Source organism: Antechinus flavipes, chromosome 5 (genome assembly GCF_016432865.1).
Source record: "Antechinus flavipes isolate AdamAnt ecotype Samford, QLD, Australia chromosome 5, AdamAnt_v2, whole genome shotgun sequence".
Classification (NCBI taxonomy): domain Eukaryota; kingdom Metazoa; phylum Chordata; class Mammalia; order Dasyuromorphia; family Dasyuridae; genus Antechinus; species Antechinus flavipes.
The window spans coordinates 262,509,248-262,534,699 of record NC_067402.1 but is presented as its reverse complement, the minus strand read 5'-3'; the positions used below and the strand labels follow the sequence as shown (position 1 = coordinate 262,534,699).

The 25,452-nt window shown below is 33.1% G+C and overlaps 1 protein-coding gene across 3 annotated transcripts in view; it reads left to right on the top strand.

Annotated features, from left to right (window-relative positions):
• Nucleotides 1-25,452, top strand: part of ATP2B1 (ATPase plasma membrane Ca2+ transporting 1) — a 126,869-nt gene that overhangs the window by 49,247 nt on the left and 52,170 nt on the right. For all 3 annotated transcript variants that reach the window (XM_051963638.1, XM_051963637.1, XM_051963639.1), the window contains exon 2: nucleotides 19,139-19,577. In XM_051963638.1, coding sequence (XP_051819598.1) covers nucleotides 19,370-19,577 — 208 coding nt within the window. In that variant the 5' untranslated portion in view covers nucleotides 19,139-19,369. The remainder of the gene's footprint in view (nucleotides 1-19,138; nucleotides 19,578-25,452) is intronic.

Sequence of the window (25,452 nt, the reverse complement as noted above, 5' to 3'; positions counted from 1 at the left end):
GTCCAGAGAGAACTAGCACCTCTGGTGTGAGGGCTTGCCATGTTCTTTTCAGTGCTGCTCATCTATCTTTGGTGTTCATCTTCACCCCACTCTCAACTGTAATATGAGTAGTAGAGACACCTGGGTAAAACTATTTCAGTGGATTGTCTGAACCAATTTAAGGGTAAGCAATGATTCTCAAGTCTATTGGAAAATTAGGGCAGTGTCTCCTGCAATTTCTACTCAAGCGTATGAAGATCTTCCTCAGTGGAAGTGATTATGAAGGTATTATGGAGGACTTGAAGCTTTGTTGAACATAAAAGATGGCAAGATCATTTACTGCATCCTGGGCCATTGCCAGTCATTTTGACTTTTGTCTTATCATTGGACTTAAGTGATCTGGAAGAGATTTCTTGGAAGGGACCTCCCAAGGAACTTGGTGATTTTCCCTTTTTTGGAGCTATTTTCATAAGCTAGACTTTGGAATTACTGAATTTGTTTTTCTTTCCTTTTTCATTCTAGCTGCAATGCAGCTAGGTGATGCAGTAGATCGAACACTGGCCTTGAAGAATCTGAGTTCAAATCCAACTTCAGATCCTTCATAGTCGTTTGATGAACCTGGCAAGTCACTTAACCCCAATTGCATTTCCCTAAAAAGTAGATAGCATATTTTTAAATTTCCTTGCATAATTTGTTTTTGATACTATGTATCTTTCTTTACCCCGTGGTAGTTTCTCAGGTTAAGCTTTAGGATTCATTGGAAAGAGCAGGGAATTTGAACATCATCTAGCTCAGGGGTTCTTAATCTTAGCCTGCTTTGGCAATCACTTAAAGCCTGTAGCCTTCCTCACAAAATAAAGGTACAAAATGAAATTCATAGGATTACAAAGGAAATAACTTATATTGAAATACATTAACCATCTCCTCCTCTCCCCTCAAAAAAGAAAGTTACACTCCCTACTTTAAGAATTATGTAAAATTCTAGCCTAAGACTAATATTCACCAACCGCTACCCACTTTTGAAAGATTTTTACTGATAATCACTAAACTTAATTTCTCAGTATATTCTTGGCAGAGCCATCTCTTTAAAGAATAAAAAGGGGAAAAGGAAATAAATGCACATGAGCAAGTTTAACACATCAGCCAAGTCCATCAACATTCCATATCTATAGTTTCCTACTTCTGCAAGGAAGTGTAATTTCCTATTTAATTTGAAATCAAGCTTCTTGTTATAATTACAAGACATTCTGTTCTGATTTGCTTGTTATTTCCACTTATATGGTCCTAGTCATGTGCATATTGTTTTCCTGGTTCTCCTTCACTCTAAATTCATGTAAGTTAATCTTCTCTTGCTATCTACCTCATATTCTTTATATCAGCTGTTTGTTACAGCACAGCAATATTTCTTTATTTACAAATTTATTGTAATTTGTTTAGCTATTTTCCACATGATAGACACGTTTTCTTTTTGTTTTTCCCTCTAACACAAGTGATGTTGTAAATCTATTTGATATTTATGGAACCTTTGTATGTGGAACCTGTAGATCTAGCATTGGGGTCAAAAGGTATATTTTACTTCACTTTGTTAGCATAATTCTAAAATTGCTTTACAAAACATTTGCATCCTGTTCTGCCAACAGTATCTCTTCCCAACTCTAAAGCAGCCATAGTGAATAGAACACTTATCCCTGCAGTCAGACAGATCTGAGTTCAAATTCAGCCTCAGACCAGAGACTCAGAAGAAGGCAAGCCCCCTTCATCTTTTGCCTCAATTTACCCAACAGTAAAATGGGAATACTAGCATCTATTTCCCAGAGTTAGTGTGATGATCAAATTAGATAATAGTTTTCAAGTGCTTTAAAGTTTAAGCACTTTAAAATGCTTAGTTTAATGCCTGGTATATAGCAGGCATTATATAAATGCCATTATTATTATATAGTCTCTCTGGCTCTGACCATTTCCATATTTTGTGATCTTTTCCACTTTGCTGGATATGAGCAAAACCTCCACATTCCAAAATTTAATTTTTTCAAAAATATTATGAGCTTGGCAAATATATATATATGTATATATATCAAAATTAATATATTGATATACAAAAAAAGAATTATACATGAAACTGAACTTTTGTACATAATTTTTTAAAGTGTATATTTTATCTAAAATGACAATAACAATACAGCCTGCTAGGAAGGCTGGGTTTCAAATCCTTCTTCTGCTACATTGATTGTGGTTCCAATGGCAAGTCTTTGAACTTCGTAATGCCCTAGAATAGCACCTTAATTCCTAGTTCCTTGCTGCAGTAAAAAGTATGAATCCTTTTTTTCCTCTCAAATGTATTCTCCCTCTTATTGTCTCTCTTTCTCTCCATCCCTCCCCTCTTCTCTATCCTTTCTCTCCTCCTTTTCCAGACATTAAAGGCTTTACTATGAACAGTTTAGAGATTCTTTTGGATATAATTCAAAATTACTTTTGATTGACCAATTCATAACTTCAACAGCAGTATCATTGAATCTTTATTTTTCTTTTTATTAAATTTAATTATCAACAGATATTTCAAGATAGGAAAAACGAGGACTTTACAGAATTCTATTAATTTAAAAATATGTAGAGATCAGTTTTATTATTTTATTATTATTATTATATTCTATACTTTTTTCTTCTATACATTTCAAAAAATGTTTTGATGTTCTTGTTTTGACATCTCACTACCCACTAATGTGTCCTTCTTTGAAAAACTGAAACATTTATATTTAAGCAGAAATGACCATGTTTGAGCCACTAGTTTCATCCTCATCCTATATGAGGCTATAGCCTTCTCACTATGAAAGTCCAGGCAGATTATTTTGCCTTTGTGCCTCAGTGTCCTCACTTATAAAATGAGAGGATTTGATTTGATGGCCCTAAAGTTCCCTGCCAGCTCTAAATCTGATGAAAAAGATTAAGTTCTTAAAATCTTCCAGAGTTGTTTTCCTCACAATATTGTGAGTATCATGTATATTGATCTCTTGGTACTACTCATTCCCTTTAGCATGCTTTCATATAAGTTTTCCCAAATTTCTCTGTGACAATGATCATTTTTTTATTTTACCTCAGTAAATTTCCCATACATTAATATTTCACATTTTGTATATCCATCTCTCTATTGATGATTATCTATTTTATTTCTACTTTTGTGCTCAAAACAAAAAAAGATACTGCTATAAATATTCTCACATATATCACTGTTTTCTTGATACACTTGAAAGTACATGTCTTTAGTATTGCTAGAACAAAGGACAGATACAGTTAAGTGACTGTTATTCCACATTGTTTTCCAGAATAGTTGATTCAGTTATAAAGTTGCACAAATAGTGCATTAGTGTCCATGCCTGTCTTTCTACATCCCCTACTATCTTTTGTTATTTTTGCTAATTCTCTGGATATAAGGCAAAACTTCAATGCTGTTTTAATTTTCCTTTATCTTATTTTTAGTGATTTGGCACTTCCTTTCATATGGTTGTTAATAACTTCTATTCTTTTGAGAACTGTTGGTATCCTTTCACCATTTATCCATTGGAATTTGGCACTTTTATCTTTTATATATGTATACATAAATATGTGTAGGAAATGCACATGTGATGTGGATGTATTTTGGATGTCAGAACTTTTTCATAGGTAGTTGATATATTTTCTCCAGTGTATTGTTTCCTCTAAACTCACTGTATTGATTTTATTTTGTAAGTTTTTCATTTTCATGCAATTAAAGTATTTTTATAAGTACCACCATTTTTTGTTGATTGAAGAATTCCTTCTCTAGCCATATCTGTAAAAGTTATCTAACTTTTCCTGTGATTGTTAATATTAGTTATATATCCAATATGAGTAAGTTGTCATATATAGAATGTAAGATATTCGTCTAAATATCATTTTTGTCAAGGGGGTGGTTCCTTCTATTGGAGAAATATCTTGACTGGTGTATCCTGACTGTATGATTTACTTGTTTTGTATTTGCCATTTACTTTGAATAGTGAGTCAATGTTGTCCCAGAAGCATCTATTTGGATTATATTTTTGAACTTTAGTCTTATCAATTGTGTTACAACTGTTTAAAATGGCACAAAAAAACCCAGCCAACTCATTTCATAATTCATAAATTAGAAAAAGGCAAAGAAGTTACAAAACATCCTTCTGAGGTGGAATAAATTATAGATTATTCTGCTCTGAGATCAGAAGTAACCCATCAGCAATAGTCCAAGTCCAAATCAGAATCTGGTTTGTATCTCAAACCTGTTCCCTTGCCATCTCCTTCTTAGACTTTAGTGAAAAGTCTAATCTTCAAAAATGAATGACTTGTTCTGAAATGAGATTGCTGCTTGTGCACCTTCCTGTGTTTGACTCCCCTTCCATGCATTCTGTGATCCAGCCGTACAGTATTCCGGCCAATTTTCTGCTCTTCATAAAATACTCTCCCTCTCTCATCTCTATGCCTTTGACTATTGGCTCTCACACTTATAATGCTTCCTAGCTTTACTTCTACCTCTTAGAATCCTTGGCTTCCTCCATTTTTCACACCAGAGCCCTTCAGCAGACTTTTTAGTCACACTTCTGATACTGGAGTATCTAAGATTACTTTATGTATATTATATTTATCTCTTTAGTCATGTATTCCCCTTCCCCCCCCCCCCCCCCATTAGAATGTTAAGTTCTTTGAGTGTTGGGATTGTTTTGTCTTTGTTTGTATTACGCCTTTAGCATAGTGCCTGACACACAGCATAAGGGCTTAATAAATTCTCATTCCTCACCCTGTATGCTTCTCTCCTGTGTTTTCCAAAAGGTTCAAATGCTGGAATTAGTCATTTTTAAAAATCTGAAAATAAAATTAAATAAATTAATAAAATTAATGTTTTTTCAACCAGAAGAATAAAACACCAAATAGAAAAGGTTGGTTTGTCTTAAAATCTTTTTTATATTATATTACTAACTTTATCTTTGTAAGCTGGTACAATGACATTTTGAGCATCCTGTTAGCTGAAGCATTTAAGTTTAAATCTGTTTGAATTGTCAGGGTTTAAGTAGATCATGATTTTAGTCTGACAGAATAAGTGATTTGACATTTATGTTCACATTTGCTTTTATCTCCTGAAGAGGGGGCTCTTTTTTTTAAAAAGATCATTTTTATTTGAACTTTGGAGTTTCAAATTCCATTCCTCCCCACTACCCTCAGGAAAGCAATCATATATAGGTTATGTATGTATAATTATAGATAACATTTCCATATTAGTCATTTTGTACAAGAAGACTTAGAAGGAGGAAAAAATGAAAAAAAGTGAAACACAACATGCTTCTTTCTGTATTCAAACAGTATCAGTTCTTTCTCTTGAGGTGGATAGTGTACTTCATCATTAGTCCTTTGGGATTTTCTTGAATCATTGTATTGCTCTGAATAGTCAAGTCATTCATAGTTCTTCATTGAAGAGTATTGGTATACCAAGTACAACATTCTTATGGTTCTGTTCACTTCACTTTGATTTATATAAAAAGGGTGATAATCATAAGTGAATTGAGAGGATGGAATAGTTTATCTGTCAGATTTGTGGATAAAGGAAGAATTTAGGATCAAAAGAGACACAGAGCATTATAAAATGTAAAATAACTTTGATTATAATTTAAAAGTTTGTGCAAAAATAAGACCAGTGCAACCAAAATTATAAGGAAAGCAGAAAATGGGAAAATTTTCTTTACAACATGTATCTCTGATAAAGGCCTTATTCTCAAATGTATATAGGATGTTGTAAGGGATGTTGATCTATACCTAGTATCTGTCATACTCCTTTCCAGTCTTTTCAAATAAAGAATGTTTGTTCCAAAAACTTGGATGTTTGGGTTTATCACATGCTAGGTTACAGTGGTCATTTATTAGAGTGTAATTTGTACTTAATCTATTATATTGATCCTATTCTATTTCTTAGCCATTACCAGTTATTTTGGTAATTAAGAGGGGGCTCTAATTTCAACCTTCTTTGGCTTGCCAAAACTTAATTAGGGAATTACAAAACATGCTTTAGGTTTTTCTGCTTAGTTGGATACAGTTTGCCTTCTGATATTATCCCCTTCAGGAATTAGAGGGTAGAATTGTATCCATTCATACCATCCTCAAGAGTAGTAACATTATTTGACGTGGTGTCTCCAAGGTTAGCTTGATTAATGTAGGTCCTGGCATGGAATAGGAGAGCCAGAAGATGGGAGTAATCAGCATTCTTATCCAAAGGGGATGGGGGGCTTGTCACTGGAAGAAAGAGGTTACAAGTGCTATCTTAATGTACCTCCTGGTAGAAACAGAAGTTGCAAAGGCAGTAGTTTTCTCCTATATTTCAGTTTTACTATTTGACTTTTGTGGTATTTGGAAGTTATTACTCAGAGCTTTGTAGTTTTAGAATAATAATTTCAGGCCATTTAAAGTGCGAAGCTTAAAAAGATCTCCTTCCATTAACCATCTGATGAATGATACAACAGGGTAATTAATTAGCAAGCTTCCAGGCAAAACTAGTGTAGTGGGAAGAGCCTTGGATTTGGACTTGAGAGACTCGGTTTGGGAGTCTGGCTGGCTCTCCCAGCATTAATAGTCTGCACTAAAACTTCTGGGGCACTTTCTGCATTACCTTGGACAAAAATCAGTTGATCTTTTGTGCCTTTCTTTGCCTAACCCCCAAGGTCCTGTCTTTCAACTTTAAATTCATTCTTCTGTAATTATCAGTATTTGGATGGCACTGAGTACTGATGACTCACAATGTTACCTTATTCTGTGTGGCTTTTGTCTATTTCATATTTCATTTTTGTTATTTTAAAAGAATTTATGCTTCTCCCTTTTAAAAAAAAAAAAATCATCTCTCACTTCCTTACCCTAAACAAATTCCTTTTAGTGAAATGGGATAATTAGTATTAGAACAAATTATACTCTAATACCTTTAAATTCAGTTAATTTTCAATGTTGCCAGACTTGCTTATGTTCTGTTGACCCAAGTTATTGGGTATTCTCTTTTTTCTGTGCTCTTTCCTAGGATGTACAGTTGCCCAGGAAGCTACCTAACAGTTCTTCTGCCATTTTTATCTGAGTAGTTTTTTTTGTTTGTTTTTTTAAAGAAGGTAGGGAGAGAGGCATTCCAAAACATGGTTTTTCTCAACTGGACAGAAAAGTCTGGATAAGATTTCTGAGCCCTTTCCAAGAATTCAAAGGAAAAAAAGCACAACAGGTGGACCAAAAGCTTTAAAAAATGATGAAGGGGAAGTAAGGACTGAAACAGGAAGTTCTAAATTTGAGGCATGATTTTGAGTGAGACTAAAGCAATCTCCCAAGCTTGGATATGAAAGTAATAGATTCATCATGTATAAGTTGCAATAACATGGAGTTATTATTATCAATTAAGTTGAACAGGCATTTATTTGGATTTTCAGTGTAACCAGTAATACCTATAGATTGCCTTGTGATTTAAGAAGATTTTGAAGTAATTGAAGTCATTTTCCAATCACAACAAGATAAGAGTGGTAGTGATTCCGGAGTAATTAATTCAAGAAATGTAGAGGGGTATATTCAGGTTAATGGTGATGGGAAAATAGTCGGTACAACTATGAAGTAATGGGGATTATCTGATATAGCTTTTTATAATTGTTAAGGAAAAGAATTACAAATTACTGAGAATAGGTTCTCAGTGCAAAGGCAGTACATTATGTTTTGGAAATTCTTGGTGGCACACAACTGGCAAGGCAGAAAAAAAGAAAACTTTAGACTGGTGCTGGTAAAGACAAGGTAACTCCTTTTCCACTGAATTAATCCTCAGGGTGATTGGATAGTGAAGGCTGGACTTCAGAACTCTGCACCTTACTAATAGGCAAGAACGGACCCAACTTTTTGGACTTATGGCAGGAGCCACAGAGTTTGTTTAATGGTTATTATAATGGACTGGTTTTGCCAGAGGAGTCAACAAAAATCTGAATTCCAAAGAACTGTTCTTGTGAACAGTGATATATTATGCTACTCATAGGCTCTACAATTTCCCCATCATATGAAAATTATTTTTGGAATGAATACTAAATGGACTTTCTTCCACCTAATTTCCTAATGGTGAAATTATAACTTTAGAAATTTACTAAACTAGCGTTACATTGGATTAAATTTTATTTGCTTCCTATTCAAAAGTGGTGGAAGGCCTATCAATTAAGAATACCCAATAGTATTCTTTATATTTGTGATTTAACCATGAAACAGAACAATTAGAACTGTAATTGTTAGTGGAATTGATGGTTTCACTGGGCATTGAATGATAGTAACACTAGAAATCTACTGCAGTAATAAGAGAAGAAACTAGTACAATATTGAATTCCTTCTTGCCGAGGGCTGAATCTCTGAAGCACAGTTGGGCCTGGTTATCCTAATCAGCCAAGGTTCCTTCAGTCTTCCAGGTATTCTCTATACTGTCTGGGAAGTGAAAATTCCTGTGGTTCCTACTGAGGCTCCTGCCAAATCCAGCTAGGGGCTTCCCAATTGCTGTTTCTAAGGAGCCATCCTGGAGGTGTTTCCACTTCACAGTAATTACTCTTTAGTCTGGAGTCTTTTTTGGGTTATATCAGGAGGACCTTCTTCTGTTCTAAGTCTTCCTGATTTTTCACTTGTCATGTTCATCCTGAAGTGCAAATTTGTTGTTTGTGGGGGAAATCTGGAAAGCTTGAAATTTATTAACTTTATCTTCCCAGAGTCCTCCCCTTCTGAAAAGTCTATTGTCAATTTAAAAACACTTAAGCAAATAGCTCATTATTGGAGTTTTTGAATACAATTCAGTTATGTACTATTGAGAGAAAATGAAATCAGTAATACCTTACAGAGAATTTTTCTTTAATCCCCAGTTTTTCCAGCCAGATCTTTCTCTTGTGCAGGTTCTTCATTCCCTAGCTGTATACTTTGCACTTACTCTGTTTCTCTTCTGAAATATTTGCTCCCATATCCAGAAACTTTTAGTGGTAGAAATTTGCAGTTTCCTTTTCTAGATGTTTGATACCTTAAAAACTCTATCTAGGACTCTTTTCCTCCCCACAAAATACCCAGATAGCCTTGAAGTAGCTGCTATGACTTTCCCTTCCCCCCCAAATCCATACCCTCAGCTAAATTAAGCTAAAATTTAGGAGAATTAAAGAGTTGTGCTTTGAAGCACTGACCCAGAGAACATCATTAACACATTCTTCTTACCATCAACCTGAAAATTGTGATGCCAAAGGGAAGGGCATACTGACCCCCTACTTTTACCTCCTCTGTAGTCCCACTTGGAAGGTGTCAATTTTGACCTCAGCATAAATCAAAGAGTTAGTGGGTTGACCTAGAACCCATCTCTTCTTGTTCCTTGTTTCTGCTTCCTTTGAGTTCCATGACCTTCCATTTGAGCCTTACCTTAAAAAATACCAAGTAAAAGTGTCCATTGAGCTTTCACTGATTTAAATTCCTCTTCTCTTTTTGTCCTAAAAGCAATTTTGACAAAGACTTTATTAAAAAAAAATCTTCCCAACAAATTATTGATACCCTATATATGTTAGATACTTTACTAATAATGCTAATAGCTAATATTTTATATTGTTTTCTTAGAAATGAGTTTTTATTAATCCTTCTTTTTATACCTACCTACATTTCTCCTATCATCTGTGCTAGTTTCTGGTTAAGACAAGATAGGTAACTGTGCTAAAGGATTTTATGATCTAAGAGAGAACATTCCTTTATAAACCAACAGGTGCTTTATCCTTGGACTGACTTTTTTCTTGAAAAGAGAAACGAATATTTAAAAAATCATTCAAATATTCTTGATCAAGTTAAAGGATTTGCATGAGGGAGATGGAAATAAGAAATTTTAGTTTTAGTGTGTTTAGTGCTCCAGTACAGTCTCTGAAATGGAGTTATTATACTTAGTTATTATCTTGTCTACACCTGAAATGTCACAATGCTGGAGGAAGGCTAATGAAATTAGAAGCACAATGAATTTGCCTCTGAGGAGCTCTTTCTCTTTTACAATGCTTCTTGGTATTTGATCCTTAAAAATTACACTAGATGTCAAAGGGATCTTGTACCCTGTAAGAATTAAAATACTAGTGTTATGGATTATACTTTAACCACTAAACAATAAAAATACAAAACAAATTCATAGATCTAGCCCAGCTTATTTTGGAAACTTAATAGAATTGCATTTTTACTTTTGCGTATGTTATTTATGGGTGAGGTTTTTTGTTTATTAGTAATTTTTTTCAAATTAACACTTGTATAAAAATAATCTGTAATTGTTCCCATCATTATTGAACATTTGATTAGTATCTTTATGACCAGTGAATTAGTACTGCTATGTTTTTGTGACCTTTGTAAAAGAAAAGTTAATTTAAGAATAGTTACATGTTTTAGGAAACTGGGCATTGACCAGTGATCAGAGCGGAAGAACCCAGTAGTCAGGAAACTTAAATCTTCTTTTCTTTCACTTGCAAGCTTGAGTGAAATTAAATCCTGCTTCTATCTTAGTTTATATAGGTCACTCTGTCCATGTAAAAAGTTAGCCAAAGAAAAACTCTCCAGGACATTTGTTGTTACAGTTTGCCATAGTATAAGTCATCTTTATCTGCCCTAAGATTATTTTTTCCATTCTCATAGTTTCACTAAAAATGCCATACCGATGATAAAAATAGAATTAAAATTATACTTAAGACATCATATCTACTTAAAGAGCTACAGTTTCCAAAGATATACTAAAAGTCTAGAAAAAGCATTGATCTGAAAAAACAGGCTAATAAGAGATAGTCTTCAACTTCTGTAGGGGGTAATGTTCCTAGAAAATGGCTCAAAATTTTTAAAATGCCCATTTTGATCATTGAATTTAGGAGAAATAAAAGGTTAGGTTCCCACAAACACCAAAAATTAATCTTTCACCAGAGTTTGCTGAGAACACAACTTTCTTCATTAGCAGTTCTTGATAACAAAACATTAGTTCTGATAATATGAACATTTTCCTAGCATTGTAACTAGGAAAATTAACCTAAGAAATGCAGAGGAGAAGAGAGTCAAATACTGGAAGGGACTGGGTTGGGTAGGGGTTCAGGGACTGTACTGTCAGAAGAACCCTGAGATAAAAAAAAAAAAGCAAAGGTGTAACATCTTGTCATTTCTAATCTTCCTTTTCAGTTCCATAATTAAACTGTTCTCTAGTGAAAAACATGTCTAGGGGACTCGTACTCTGCACTTACTGGCTCCACAGCTTTCTTCTAAATGGACTGAGATGCTTATTGGTAAGAGCAGGGTGACACCTCTCATTTACCTACAAACTTAACCATTTTTATATTTTTTCAGTTCTCTCATCAAACACTTGAGGAACTACTTTAGTACTTTCTTGAGCAGATTCACAAACACCTGTACAAATACTTCCCTCCTTTTTGCACATATAAACTTGCATATGAAGCACCTCTCTCTCTCTCTCTCTCTCTCTCTCTCTCTCTCTCTCTCTCTCTCTCTCTCTCTCTCTCTACTGCTCATGTACACACCAGTGTGTGTAGTTGCCATTGCAAAAGTGAACATGAGATTACTAAAATCACAGGAATCCTTAAAGTCACAAAGGTAAGAATGTTGAGTTTTGATTGAGTTGAGAATGATTTAAGAATAATTTGACACACTGAAAGTCAAAGGTCTCTATGATCTCAAAAAGTTCTGTATATCATATTTCAAGAAATTGTGAATTAAAACTGTTCAGATCTGTTATACCAAGAAGTCAGTAAGGCTTATACGAGATTTTGAAGTTGTAACTATCAAGGAGCAGAAAGTATGGAAAACTGTTTCAGAAGGCAAAAATTGTGGGCTTAACTTACTTATTAACCAGGGTTAACTTACTTATTAAGATAAAAAAAAACTTAAGAATAAATGTTACAAGGAGGAAAATAAATCTCTAATTTGATAAAGCACCCCTAAGCTTAGAATATATTTATATCTTGTATTTTCAATAATAAAGTCAGAATAAATCTAAAAAGAGATATGTATGAGTAGACAGGGGTAAGGTATTTATATTCAAGGATAAATACATTCTTATAGAGGGAGGTGATATATCCTCACAGAACCCTAATGTCATAGAAGGAGTGAAATAAGACAGAACCCCAGTGTACTTTTTTGTATGCCTTACTAATTTAAAAGAAGAAAGAAAAGAGAGGAAAAAGAAATACACTTGGGAAGAAAGGGACAAGACAAGTACAAGAAAGTACTCGCTAGCTAAAATAAGAGGATATGCAAGCAAGGAAAAAAAAAATTAACAAAGAACAGGTGTTACTTGAATCTTACTTTTATTTAAACCAGAAGAAGGGAACTAAAATATATACACAACCTCTTTCTCTCCCTCCCCCCCCTCCCTCCCAAAATACACAGCTTTGTCAAAATGCATTCAACTTAATGCAAGCAGAAGAACAGAATGGAGGAGGGTTGTCAGAGAGAAAAGGTAGATGCAAGGTGGATTATTAAGAGAGATTTTAAGAAGTGAGAGGGAAAGAAAGGGTGAAACTTGTATTTGAGGTCTGAGTGGAGGAAACAGAAGAGGGAAAATGATATAGAAGCAGGTTGCATCAAACTAGAGCACTGATACCACACAAATTCTTATATCCTTCCAACTTTTTGTGAAGAAAGGTAAATGAGGACAAATAGAGGAAGAAGCATAAGAAAACAATAGAGGGAAATTACATCATTAAGAATAATAATTGGGAATGGGATGAATGTAAAATAGAAGGGGAGAGAAAGATAGAGTAGGAAATCAAATTCAGCCAACATTTGAAATATGAAGGTTCATACAGAGTTACAATAAGGTACAAAAATTAACTGAAGCAAGACAATAGCATTTTATTTATTTTATGTAAATATATATTTATTATATTCACAGCTTTACCAACAATACATTGGAATGTCTTATCTTTCTACAATCCCTGCAAAGGTTGTCTTTTTTTCTATTTTTGCCAATCTAAAAAGTTTGAAATAGAACCCCAGTTCTTTTAATCTGGTACTTTTCTTGATACTTTGAGCATTTGTTAGTTGGCTGTTGATTGTTTGACTTTTTTCCTTTGAAAAATAACTTCATATTCTTTGACCATTTTGGGGGGAAATGGCTCTTGATATATTTTTAAACTAGTTCCTTATATATTTTGGATGAGATAGTTATCAAAGAAACTTGCTGCAAGAGTTTTTTTCCCCCTCAGTCAAATGTTTCTCTTCCAATCTTCATCAATTTTATGTGCAAAAATTTCAATTTTATGTAATAAAGATTGTCTATTTCCTTTTCAGTAATCTCTTTTAATGATTATGAACTCATCCCTTAATCCATAATCAAAGATATTTTCTTACTCCTTCTTTTCTTGTTCATATTAGCCTCTATATCTAGGTCTCACATCTCTATGCCATTTTATTGTGGTAGGTACTGTAAAATTTTAGCCAAAACTTAATTGCTACCAGATTTTTTTTCAATTTCCTCAGGAATTTTTATATTCTTTGAGTTTATAGAGCATTTGCTTCTGTGTTACATACTTTTATCTGTTCTACTGAAAAACTTTTCTCTTTTTTTTTTCTTTTTCTTTTAAATCAATGCTAGAAAGTTTTGGTGACTACTGTTTTTCAGCGTACATGTACTTTGATATCTATTACTGCTAGATCCCCTTATTTTCCTTTTTTTGGGTTGGATGGTCCTTATTTTTCCATGACTCATTTTCTTCTTCCAGGTGAATCTTATTTTTTCTAGTTCTCTAAAAATAATTATTTCATAGTTTGATATGGTGTAGAATAAATAGACAGAATTTGGCAATGCCCAAATAGAGGCAGCTAATTTCTCTACTTATTTATTTTTCTGTAAAGTTTGTTTTGTAGTTACATTCATATAGTCTTTTATATTTCTTTTCTTTTCCTAAACTTACTTCCTTTCCAGTCTGGCAATTTTTAAAACTTCATAATGAAGTTGCCAGTATTTCTATAGTGGTGATAATGTCCTCTTTTTAGAATCCCCAATATTATTGGAAAGACAGCTTATTTCTCTTAAATATAATTTTAACTGATAGTTTTAGATGTAATTTGCCATAACCAGAAAAGTCTTATATGCTTATTTTCAAAAGAAATAAATGCTATAATTTTTCAAAATGTTTTTATGCATATATGTGCAGATTTAATCATGCGATTGTTATTTATGTAAGCTTTTAAAGAATTTTTCATATCATATAGTCCTATAAACATGTGAACACCCATATATAGCACCAAATGCTTGTCCTTTGGTGAATAAAAAACACTGGTACTATTCCATCATTTGTTTATGGTATATAGAAAAATACTTCCTTAGAAGCTTCTGTTTTTGTTGTTACAGAAACCCTACATTTCTATCTTGTAATGACGATCTGTTACTTCATTCCCCTTTTTTAACTTTGTACTAGGCTTGCTTTAGCTTGTCATCATTCCTTTTACCTGTGATAATGCTTTTTTTGTCCCAGATGTAACAAAGATCTGGGGGGAGGGTGGTTGGGTTCATCACTGTCCCATATACTAGATACAAGTTGACTCTCTCAAACCTAATATTTGGAAAAGTACAGTAACCCAGAGATTTAAAATAAAACTTCCATTCAACATTTATTCATTTAGCATCTATAATATGCAAAATACCATGCTAGACTCTACAGATATTAAGACCACCCCAACATTAAGTTTACTTTTAATCTTCCTGCTAATAAGGAAACTAAAGCGCACATATAACTTTGTTATATAAATATTAAAATGGATGTATGAAACATACTCAGAATTTTTTCCAATATTAATAGAACACAAAGGATTTTCCAGTCTGGCAAGTGATTTGCAAAAAAATATTCTGATAATGTGCATGAAATTTTAATTTTGACAAATAACCAGCATACATAAGGAACAGAAAAAAATTATATTGAAATGAGAACCTCCATTACATAATGCTTTTTCTGGAAGTCTGTAATAAATTCAATACATTAGACATCTGAAAGATCTTGTTCTGTACCTTTTAAAAATATTTCAGTCCTTTTTTTTTTTCATATTGCTTTCCTTTCTCCCAATTTTATTCCCTCATATTTAAAAAACAGAAAAATCAAAACCCTCTCTTTTAACCAATAAGCACAATTAAGCAAAAACAAATTTTCACAGTAGGCATGTCCAAAAATATACTTTGAATCATGAGTCTATCACTTCTTTGTAACAAGAAGAATTTTTCAGAATCTACGTAAAGACATAAAACTCTGGAGGCATGGTTGGTAATTTCTTTTAAAGATTTAAGTCTTTAAGTCTTTGTAGTCATTGTATAAATGGTTCTATTCACCTCACTCAGGAGTTCATGCAACCCTCCTAAATGGCTTATTTTATAAGTGCCTACATAGCAGTTTTATGATCATTTTAAAATCTTATTTCTTAACAGAATGTCTATTTTCATAAAAGTTATCTCTGAAGTTAAATTTTGTTTTGAACCTCCTTTTTTTCTGTGGATTCTCTTTTAAGACGTAAGACTCATTCTAGTTATTAGCATCTCTGAGTAACATCAAATCAAGAAGAGATTGCAGGAATTTTAACTTCTTTCTTTTGGCACCATTGTCTCAATCATTAAAATTTTAACTTGGAGGCTTCTTTGATGCTTACCTATTCACTTCCAATCCGCTATGCAATGTCTTATCATTTCTGCTTCTTTTTGTGTAAGTTGACTCTATGCTCAGTTCTAGGAATACAAATAGAAAGACCCTAGCCTCAAAAACTTTATATTCTAATGGGAAGACCATATATAAAGGGAAGCAGTTATCTAGAGGTGGGAGAAGTGGTGATATGTGAAGTTTCTGAAATGCAGTCTGGAAAGGAATAAATGAGGCAACATGATTGACCTGGCTGGTCACCTCTTCAAAATGGAGGACCTAGGAAGAACTTATCAATAAGAGAGACACACAGAGATGGTAGGATCTTTCAGGTCAAGAAGGCAGCTAAAGCATTGTGGCTTAGTCTTCAAGTTTGTGGAACTTAAAACCAAAATAAGTCCTGACATCTGAGAATTTGAATTATAATTCCAGAGGGAAGAGGGGTAAAGCGTATACAATAATTGAAGATTTTAGTGGGAAGTATAGTAGCAGTTAGGGAAGATCTGGTTAGGTATTAAAAACTCGAGCTGAATTTCATACCGTTGTAATAGCTTCCTTACTGGCATTTCTGATTCCAGTTTTCCTGTATTTCCTCCATTCAGGTAATACCCATATTGAATTTATTTTCAATGGCACCTAACAGTCACAGCTTGTATTCTAACAAGTATGAAGATGTAATTTCTGGCCCACATTCAATCTATGAATGACCATATGACAAGTTAAAGCTCTTGAGAATTTGTGCAAGACTTTTTGCTAGATTTCAATGTTTCCCTTTCAGAAACATATCTAGGATTCTACCCATTGTCATGACAGAATTGACCAGGAGTTTGCAATAGATAGTTTACAAAGATTTTAGCCACTAATTTAAAGTGGCTCAATGGCATTCTTTTTAAGTCAACATTGTGCTATCAATCAAACACTTAACAGAAAATTTAACATAAAAGCCATTATCAAAGATTTTTTTAAGGAACTCAACATGGACAAACTGTTTTTACCTTAAATGCCAATCTTTCTGTTGATTATTGATGTGGATCTTAAACATATGTTTTCCAAACATATGTTTAAGATCCACATCAATAATCAACAGAAAGATTGGCATTTAAGGTAAAAATAGTAATCATGTTATACAAATGAGGTGCGGAAGAACAGACACAGAACATAGTTCTGAAAACCTACTCACATCAGGAATGGATTCAACAGGCAACACTACATATATATAGTATGAAGGTATAGCACCCTCCAAAATCTATGAAGAAATAAGCGGGGAGGAATGGAGCAGAATTTAGAGTCAGCAGGAATAGGAAAGATGTGGGGTATATGTGTGAGTTGTGTATGTATGTGCATATCCACATATGTATACATAATTATATCTTTTCTTAACTGTAGCTTCCTTGGGCTGGGGGAGGATAAAAGGAAAGAAAAGAAAGTGTGCAGCAAAGAATGAAAGAACAATTTACAAGGAAGTAAAGAAAGATGGACTAATACATATACATATACTTTTTTGGTCTGACAATTTGTTATATATTTTGAATCCTTGATGTTCTTCTGCGCATATGACAGTGTTGTTTTGCTTTATTTTATTTTGTATTCCTTTTCTTTTTTTCTTACTTTTTTTTTTTCAAATACAATAAATTGAAAAGAAAAGGCTATTAAAAATAAAGCCACCTTAGGAACAAGATGGGGGGAGGGGGAATATAGAAATTATCCAGAAAGAGGAAGAAGAAAGACTATATATGCTTAATCGAATGTCAGGAATGTATTAAAGTAATCAGAGATGTACATTTGCAGTGTTCCATTCAGCTCTGGGCACTAAATTTTAAGAAAAACATTAGCAAACTGGAAAAGAACAAGTAGCAGGAAAAAAGACTTCAAGAACATGCTGGGTGAGGTTTAGTTGAAGGCACTTGGGATTTTGTGGGACTAAATTCCAAGAAGTTGGAGTTCTTTCTTGCAGAAGGATTAAACTATTTCTGTTTGGTTCACTGAATTTAGAACTAGAGGCAATGGATAGAATTTGCAGAAGCAAATTGAAACTAGGTAAATTAAAGCTTAGCCAAATTTGATAGAGCTCTTCAAAGATGGAATTGATTTCTTTGGAAATAGCAGTTTCCCTTTACTGGAGGTCTTTCCAGAAAAGACTTGATAATTACTTGTTAGTTGTGTTTCTTGATGGATTATATTTTGGACAGAATAGCCCCTAAGGCCTTTCCCTACTTCAAGATTCTATGGTACTATGTGCTTTTTACCATAGAAATGCAAAAGATGAATAGTATCTCTGACTTACCATACTTACCATAGATAAGTATTTGCCCAGTAAACATAGCATGTAAAATTGTGTGTTTTACCTCTGAGACTAAATTCATGTTTCCATGAATTTTGATGTCAATAAATAGTGATTTATTGTGAAAATTTTAAAATATTGTAATTACCTTCAATTTTATAGAGTTAGATTTGATTGCCAATTCTTCTTGGCTATACTTTACTCCTTTGATTCTTTTGTCTTTTCATTCTCCTTAGATTATTCAGTTTTACAACTGTTCTCCAAGACTGGCCTGAGTCCTTTTCTCTTTTCTTGATATTGTCTGCTTTTAATGAATTGAATTAATTTTCACAGTGATGCATATGACTCCCAAATAACTCTCCTGAACTCCAATCCCATTTTTCTAACTCCAAACAAACTCGTTATATAAGCCTAAACTGACTCTTCTCTACAGCTTGTCCTTTTCCATTTTGTCCAGTTTTCCTTCCTTTTCTTCTAGTTGGTAAAGGATTTATTGAGGTTCATGAGCACTTGTTCATTATCACTGGGTCATTATAATCATAGCTTTCTATTTTGTTGTTGTACTTTGTTAGTCAATATGTTTTTTCCTGGTTCTAGTTCCTTTGGTATCATTTGGTAGACATTCAGGATTCGTAATCATTTTTCAATGTATACTGTATATTCTCTTACATTCCTGTACCACATTTTGGTTAACCATTCACCAGTGAGCATCTTTATTCTTTTTTTGTCTCCTTAAAAAAATGTTGCCATGGATATTTTGGAAGCATATGACACCTGTTTTTTTTTTTTTTTTTTAATTTTTTAATACATGCTCAGCAGTGGAATTTCTAGATGAAAACTTATAGATGGTTTAATCATTATCTTAGCATAATTCCAGATTGTTTTCTTGAGTAGTAGGACAACAATTCAAAGCTCTCTCAGCAGTACATCAGTGTACTTATCTTTCCAAAACCCATCCAACAGTGATAGTTCCTGTCTTTTTTTTATCCTTACCAGTTTATTGGTTATGAAGTAAACCTTAGTTTCCATTCACTTTTCTCTTATTAGTGATTTAAAGCAGTGTTTCATTTGTCTATTAATAGGTTGTGAAACTAAACAGCTGATTATGGGGAGGGGGTGATATACACAATATATTTACTCAGATTTATCTTTTACTTAAAATGACCCTTAAAAGTTGCTAACTTTTGCTTTACTTGAAAATGCTTTTATTAATGATGTTAAATCTTTTATTTTTCAGATTATACATCTCTTATGATTTAGGTGAAGAAAAGAAACTAGCCATGGACCAAAGTTCAAGAGACCTCCATGGAAAACATTGCTGCTGATGCTACTTTGCAAATTCACATGATGAGTGTCTATTTTGAGGATGATTTTCATATTTAAACGATTTTCATCTTGGAAATATATCAAGTGAAAGAAATTTATTCTTTTTGGAAACAGTTTCCTCATAATAAAGATTATTCCTGTAATGGGCGATATGGCCAACAACTCTGTTGCATACAGTGGTGTGAAAAACTCTTTGAAAGAAGCTAATCATGATGGAGATTTTGGAATTACACTTGCTGAGCTCCGGGCTCTCATGGAGCTCAGGTCCACAGATGCATTACGTAAAATACAAGAAAGTTATGGAGATGTGTATGGAATTTGTACAAAGTTGAAAACCTCTCCCAATGAAGGTAAGAGTTTTATTTTGACTTCTTTTGATTAGTCTTTTCTACAAAAGCAACATTTTGTCTTTGATTCATAAATTTAAAATGTATTTTTTCCTATTAGAAGGAGTGTGATTTCACAAAAATTTTGGTGAATAATAAATGTTTGCATAACTCAAGGAATAATGTAATCATTCAACAAGGTTAGAATCATTTAATTATTGTTGTAATATATCTTAAAATTGCATTTTGCATTTATGTGTTCCATATATGTAAGATTATTCCCACATACATTTTTATATTTTGTTGTCATTTTCTATGTATTTTTAATGTAGCTAGGTACAATGGAGAGAGTGCTGGGCCTATAGTCAGGAAAACCTGACTTACAATCTAGCCCCAGAAACTTTCCAGCTATGTGACCTTGGGCAAGTCTTTTAATCTCTTCATGCCACAATTTTCCTCCTCTGTAAAATGGGGATAATAACACCTACCTTCTAGGTAGTTGTAAGAATCAAATGATTTATAAAGCACTTCACAAACCTTTTAAAGCAGTTAAAATATTACTGTTGATTTCACTACCTGTCACTGTTATTTATAATAAACAGAAAGTAATAGTAAAATTTTAGAAAAAAAAAGTTATAAAATTAATTCAACCATTATAATTAGTAAAAACTTAATTTAGGAAAAGCATGGTTGGATAATTCACACAGAAAGACCTTTAAAAGACTTCTGGTTACTCTGTACAATATCATTATTACTTAGTTATTTTATTAAATGTTGTCTTACATGGAAGAACTATTTTTGAAATAATAGTCCTCAAAGTCCATATTTTGGTCTTAGAGAAGACATTGGAAAAGATTTAGAACATTTGATAAAAGCTTTATTAACTTCTCTTTTCCATACCTTGAAACTTTTTTTAAAGCATTGTCACCTATTCTTCATTGCGTTATCAGGAAATATTTTTCAATCCTCAGACTTTCTTCAACTTGTCCCTTTGATTTCATTATTTCCTATCTTCTTGACAGTAATTGTTTCTCACATACATCTTCAGTCTACACACTTCTCATCTATTTATAAATATATCCAATCTTTCCTATCTCTTTGATATGTTGAATTATTCTATAAAAGAAAAAGTTTTCTATTAGTTTTCTATCTCCTCAAACAAAATTCATCTCACTCTTCTATATAACCAGGTTAAATGAAGAAGTTGTCTATTCTTACCCCATCTTTTTCTCATTCCTTTACAATTTACCATTAACCTGCACTTTTTGAAGTTTCTCTAATTTCCCCTGCTTTCGTAGCCCAATATGATGGGTTTTTAAATCATTTCTTTAGGTTTCTTAGGACCACCACAATCATCCAGCCCATCTTTTTCATTCTGCAAATAAAGGAGCTGAGGTATAGAAGCATTAAAGGATTTGTATAAATTCATACAGCTAGGTAGTTCCAGAGCTAGAAATCATACCCATTTTCCATATTCATTATCCTCATGCATTAGAAATAATGATTTAAATTAATGATCCTAGAACATCCTGCTTTTCTCAGAAATCACCAGTGTTCACTTCACAGTTAGCATAGCAATTTGGAAAGGTCACTAGATTCTTTCTCAGAAGCTCTAGGTTTCAAGCTTAGGGTTGGTCCCTTTTTGTGCTACACCTGTGATCCTGTAATTATTTTTAAATTGAGGATTTGGTTTTGTTTATTCAGTTGTTGTTGTTTTAAGTCCTCATCTTTATTTGAAAAAGACTTACTGTTTCCCAGCTATTCCTTCTGGTACCCAATTAAAAATATCTCAGCTTGGATTTTTCATCAAATTCAGTAGGCCTTAAAATAAGCTTTATCTCCCTCCCAAATCTCCGTAATTTTGACAACTTTATTTGTATATTAAACATTATTCACCATTAAATAAATGGAAGAAGAGTCAGAGATGAGCTCAAAGGTATGAACATAAAGGATAAGAGCACTGGATATGATTTTCCATCTTCATAATCTTGATTTCTTCTTTGCCTCTTCCTCCTTGTCTCTCTATTCAGCTAATTCAGCAGGCTTTTATCAAGCAATGACTTCCCAGTCTGGTGCTAGTGGTACATACTCTTATGTCTAGGAGTTTATGTTCTACTGAGGAAAAACCTATACGTATATCAGATGATAAAAACAAATAGTTAAAACGAAAATAATTTAAGGGACTCAGGAGAGAGCAGTTTTTGGAAATCAGGAAAAACCTTAAGTAAGAGCTCAAACATGAGTAGAATAGAGTTTTAAGTGAAGTAAAGGATTGGATAATGTAGAGAAGTAAAAAAAGCTTTCCATTCATGGGGATGGTCTTCTCTAGAACATGGAGACAAGAGTCATGGATTTATGAGTTCAGTTTGATTTGAATGTAGAATGAAACAGTCTAGAAAGAGAAGTTGAAGCAAGGTCGTAAAAGGGTTTAAATGCCAAACTGAGGAATTCTTTCTCTCCGTCTTTTTTTGTTTTTTATTCACTAGGGAATCACTGAAACTTTTGGAGCATATCAGTAATATTGCCAGACTTGTAATATCAGTTTGACAATTTGTTCCATAGGAGATGTAATAAGGATCTAAACTAAGTTTATAATAACTTTGTGTGAGTAAAGAGACAGAAGAATATAGGTGCAAGATTTATTAACAGAGATAAAGTTGAGAATATTTAGTGATCTTTGACAGTATATGGGATGAGGATAACCCCAAAGTCCTGAAATCAAGGGATGGAAAGGTGCTGAAGCCCTCAATCAAAGTTCTTTGGATATGTGTGAAGTTTGAGATGCTTGTGAATCAACCAAGTAGCAGTGTTCAGCAAGCAATTTCAGTGGAGAAGTGGGATTTGGCAGAGAACAACTTGTTTTACCCCATCTTCACCCCCACCTTTGAGTTATTGTGAATGCATTTTGTATATATTTTTACAATTTGTCTGCCTCTATAGAATCTTGGTAGCTAAGAAAAACAAACATTTATTGAACACTTACTAGATGCCAGATCCTAAGCTAAGACCTGGATATTTCACAGAAGTCTTTACCCATGTGGAGCTTCTAGTCCATTAGGAGAATAATAGGAAATTTCTGTTTAACATCTGGCTCATATCTCACTTCTTGCAAAAGCTTTTTCCTGCTCCATGACTCCTAATCCTCTCCCTTTTGAGACTTTTTCCATTTATACTTTATATATCCTGTATATACATAGTTATTTGGATGTTCTCCCACTAGAATGGGAACTGCTTACAAGTGGAAACCCTGGTTTTGTCTTTCTTTATATCACAAACATTTAGCACTGTGTCTGACACAAAGTAAGCATTTAATAAATGCTTGTGACTGATTGGCATAGAATTTTAGGTGTTCACATCGCCTTATGTAATGTCATAAAAGTGAGAAATAGGCCTTGAACACTTGAAGGAATGCTCAATAATGAGGGGAACTGGAATTTTTTTTTTTTTTTTTTTTTTTTTTTTTTTTTTTTTTGTGAGAGTCCTTATAAATGGTAGGATCCGTAGTCCAAGAAAAATCCTGTTTTTGTCTTCAAAGTGACCCAAATTGACATCATACTTACATTGTAATATCCTATGTCAAATTAGTACTGTATTGCTTTTTAATCTAAAGAGTATTATAACTGAATAAGCTTAACTACAACTAAATTATTGGAAGTTGCTTTTTTTTTTTTTAAGTTTTTAAAGTTAAAGTTTAAAGTTGCATAGGATTGTAGCCTTTTCTCAAAACTTTTCAATAACAAAATCAGGGTTTTTTTTTGTTTTTTGCTGAGGCTATTGGGTTTAAGTGACTTGCTTAGGATCACACAGCTGAGAAGTATTGAGTAGTCTGAGGCCAAATTTGAACTCACACCTTCCTGACTTCAGGCCTGGTTATCTATCCACTGCACCACCTAACTGTTCCTGAGATCTTGGTTTTAAGAGTATTACATTAATTTGCAGCAGCACATCCAAATTCAGCTTACAATGGTCGTGTCCATCAGTGATTTATTCATCAAATTTTAATTAATCAGTGTTCTAATGCTTGAACATTGCCATTTGTTTCTAACATGTCTTTGTTTTTATAGATTTGATTTTTCATTAGTTTTTTTTTAATTTGTAAAATTGCCAGAGATATCTGTGAAGCTATCTAGAAATTCTGTACCTCAGTTACTTCCTAAATTTAATAAGAATAAAAATCAGTACAACTCTACTTTTAGATGAATTACTTAGCTTAAGAATTTGATCCTCTTACTTTAAAAAGTACTATCACATTTCTTTTAATATACCACTTGAAGATAGCAGTTGCTAGTGTCTGTAAAGAAAAGTTTTTCCATTTTTTCCTTAATTGTTTTCTAGAATAATTTTGATTGTCAAGTAAGCATTTGCAGTTTTCGTCTCTTTTGTCACTACATGCACGCGCGCACACATACACGTATGTATATATAGTTACGCTAGGATTTCCTGAAAGATTAAAATGTATTATTCATTTAAAACATCTTGTGTCTAATTCTGAGATTCAGTCTCTTTTGGTGTAAATAGGCCCCAAATATCTCTACAGTAAGTAATTTCCTCCATCTTCAAGAAAAATACTTTTATGTTAAGCTGAAAATAAATATTTTTCTTAATATTCTTTCGAGGCAAGTCTGCTTAGTAGTGCGACTGTAATTGAAAGTGGTATTGGCTTTCTAAAAGGTCTATTTGATCTTTTGATTATCTGCAATGCTTGACATAGTGTTCTCTTCCTTCCAATTTATGATTTAAAATTTAAAGCAAAAATAATCAGAAATACTAAATTTGTCACCATGATAGTGCATTAAATTATCTTTGACAAAATTCAAGTTAAATAGTTTTAAATGCATGTTTCTAAAGGTAGTAGCCATTCTGGGGTACTATAAAGTTCAGAGTGACTTTAAGATAACTAATGTAAAAATAGCCAAGGAAGCGTTATTTATCCCTAGCTAAGTAAGTAAAACACAACTGTGTGATTAGGAACATGCTTCCAGCCAGTCAAGCCCAGTCCAGCCAGGAAGATTTATCCAGAGAGCAAAGGCAACTCTAGGTATGGGAAGACAGTAAATGATGTACAAAGAATTTGAAATTTAAGATGACACTTATCTTAGCTCAAAGCATTTGCTCTCTGAGCACCTAAATAAACCTTCCACTGCCACTGTGGTTTAGAATTTGATGAGAACATTTCTTGGAGGATCTTGTTTCGAGAGAATTTGACTCTCTTGTAACTATATTGACAGAATATGGATGTGTTATCTGTATTTTAGGCTCAGGCCAGTTTTTGTAGTCAAAAAATTTAATGGTCAATAATTTCCATCTCCCCACATTCTTCATTTTGGTTGGCAGTATATACTTCCAACACTATGCATTGTGTATAGTAACGCATATGTACTTATGGTCTGCTAGTAAAATATAAGGCTATTTTTTTGACTTCCAACACTATATATGCATTGTGAATAGCAACTCATATATACTTATGGTCTTCTAGTAAAATATAAGGCTAATTTTTTGACTTCCAACACTATATATGCGTTGTGAATAGCAACTCATATATACTTATGGTCTGCTAATAAAATATAAGGCTAATTTTTTGATGAACATGCACAAGTTTCAGTGTGCACCATGAAATTAAAAAAGAAAACTTTTTAAAACTATGGAAAGACAGCAGATATGGGTTTTCATTAGGCTATACTCTGAAATATAATATTTTATGTCTGAAAGGGACTTTAGAAATCATCTAGTTAAATGTACATTTTACTTCAGGTCTGATTTTCAGTAGCCCAGTGACAAATTAAGTGGCATTATTTATTACTTTATGCTGTGATTAGAGCCAGACATAATATTTCTAAATCATCAGAACTTTTAAAAAAGCCTATATGAATCTATTTGTTTAGAATAAGCTTGAAATAGG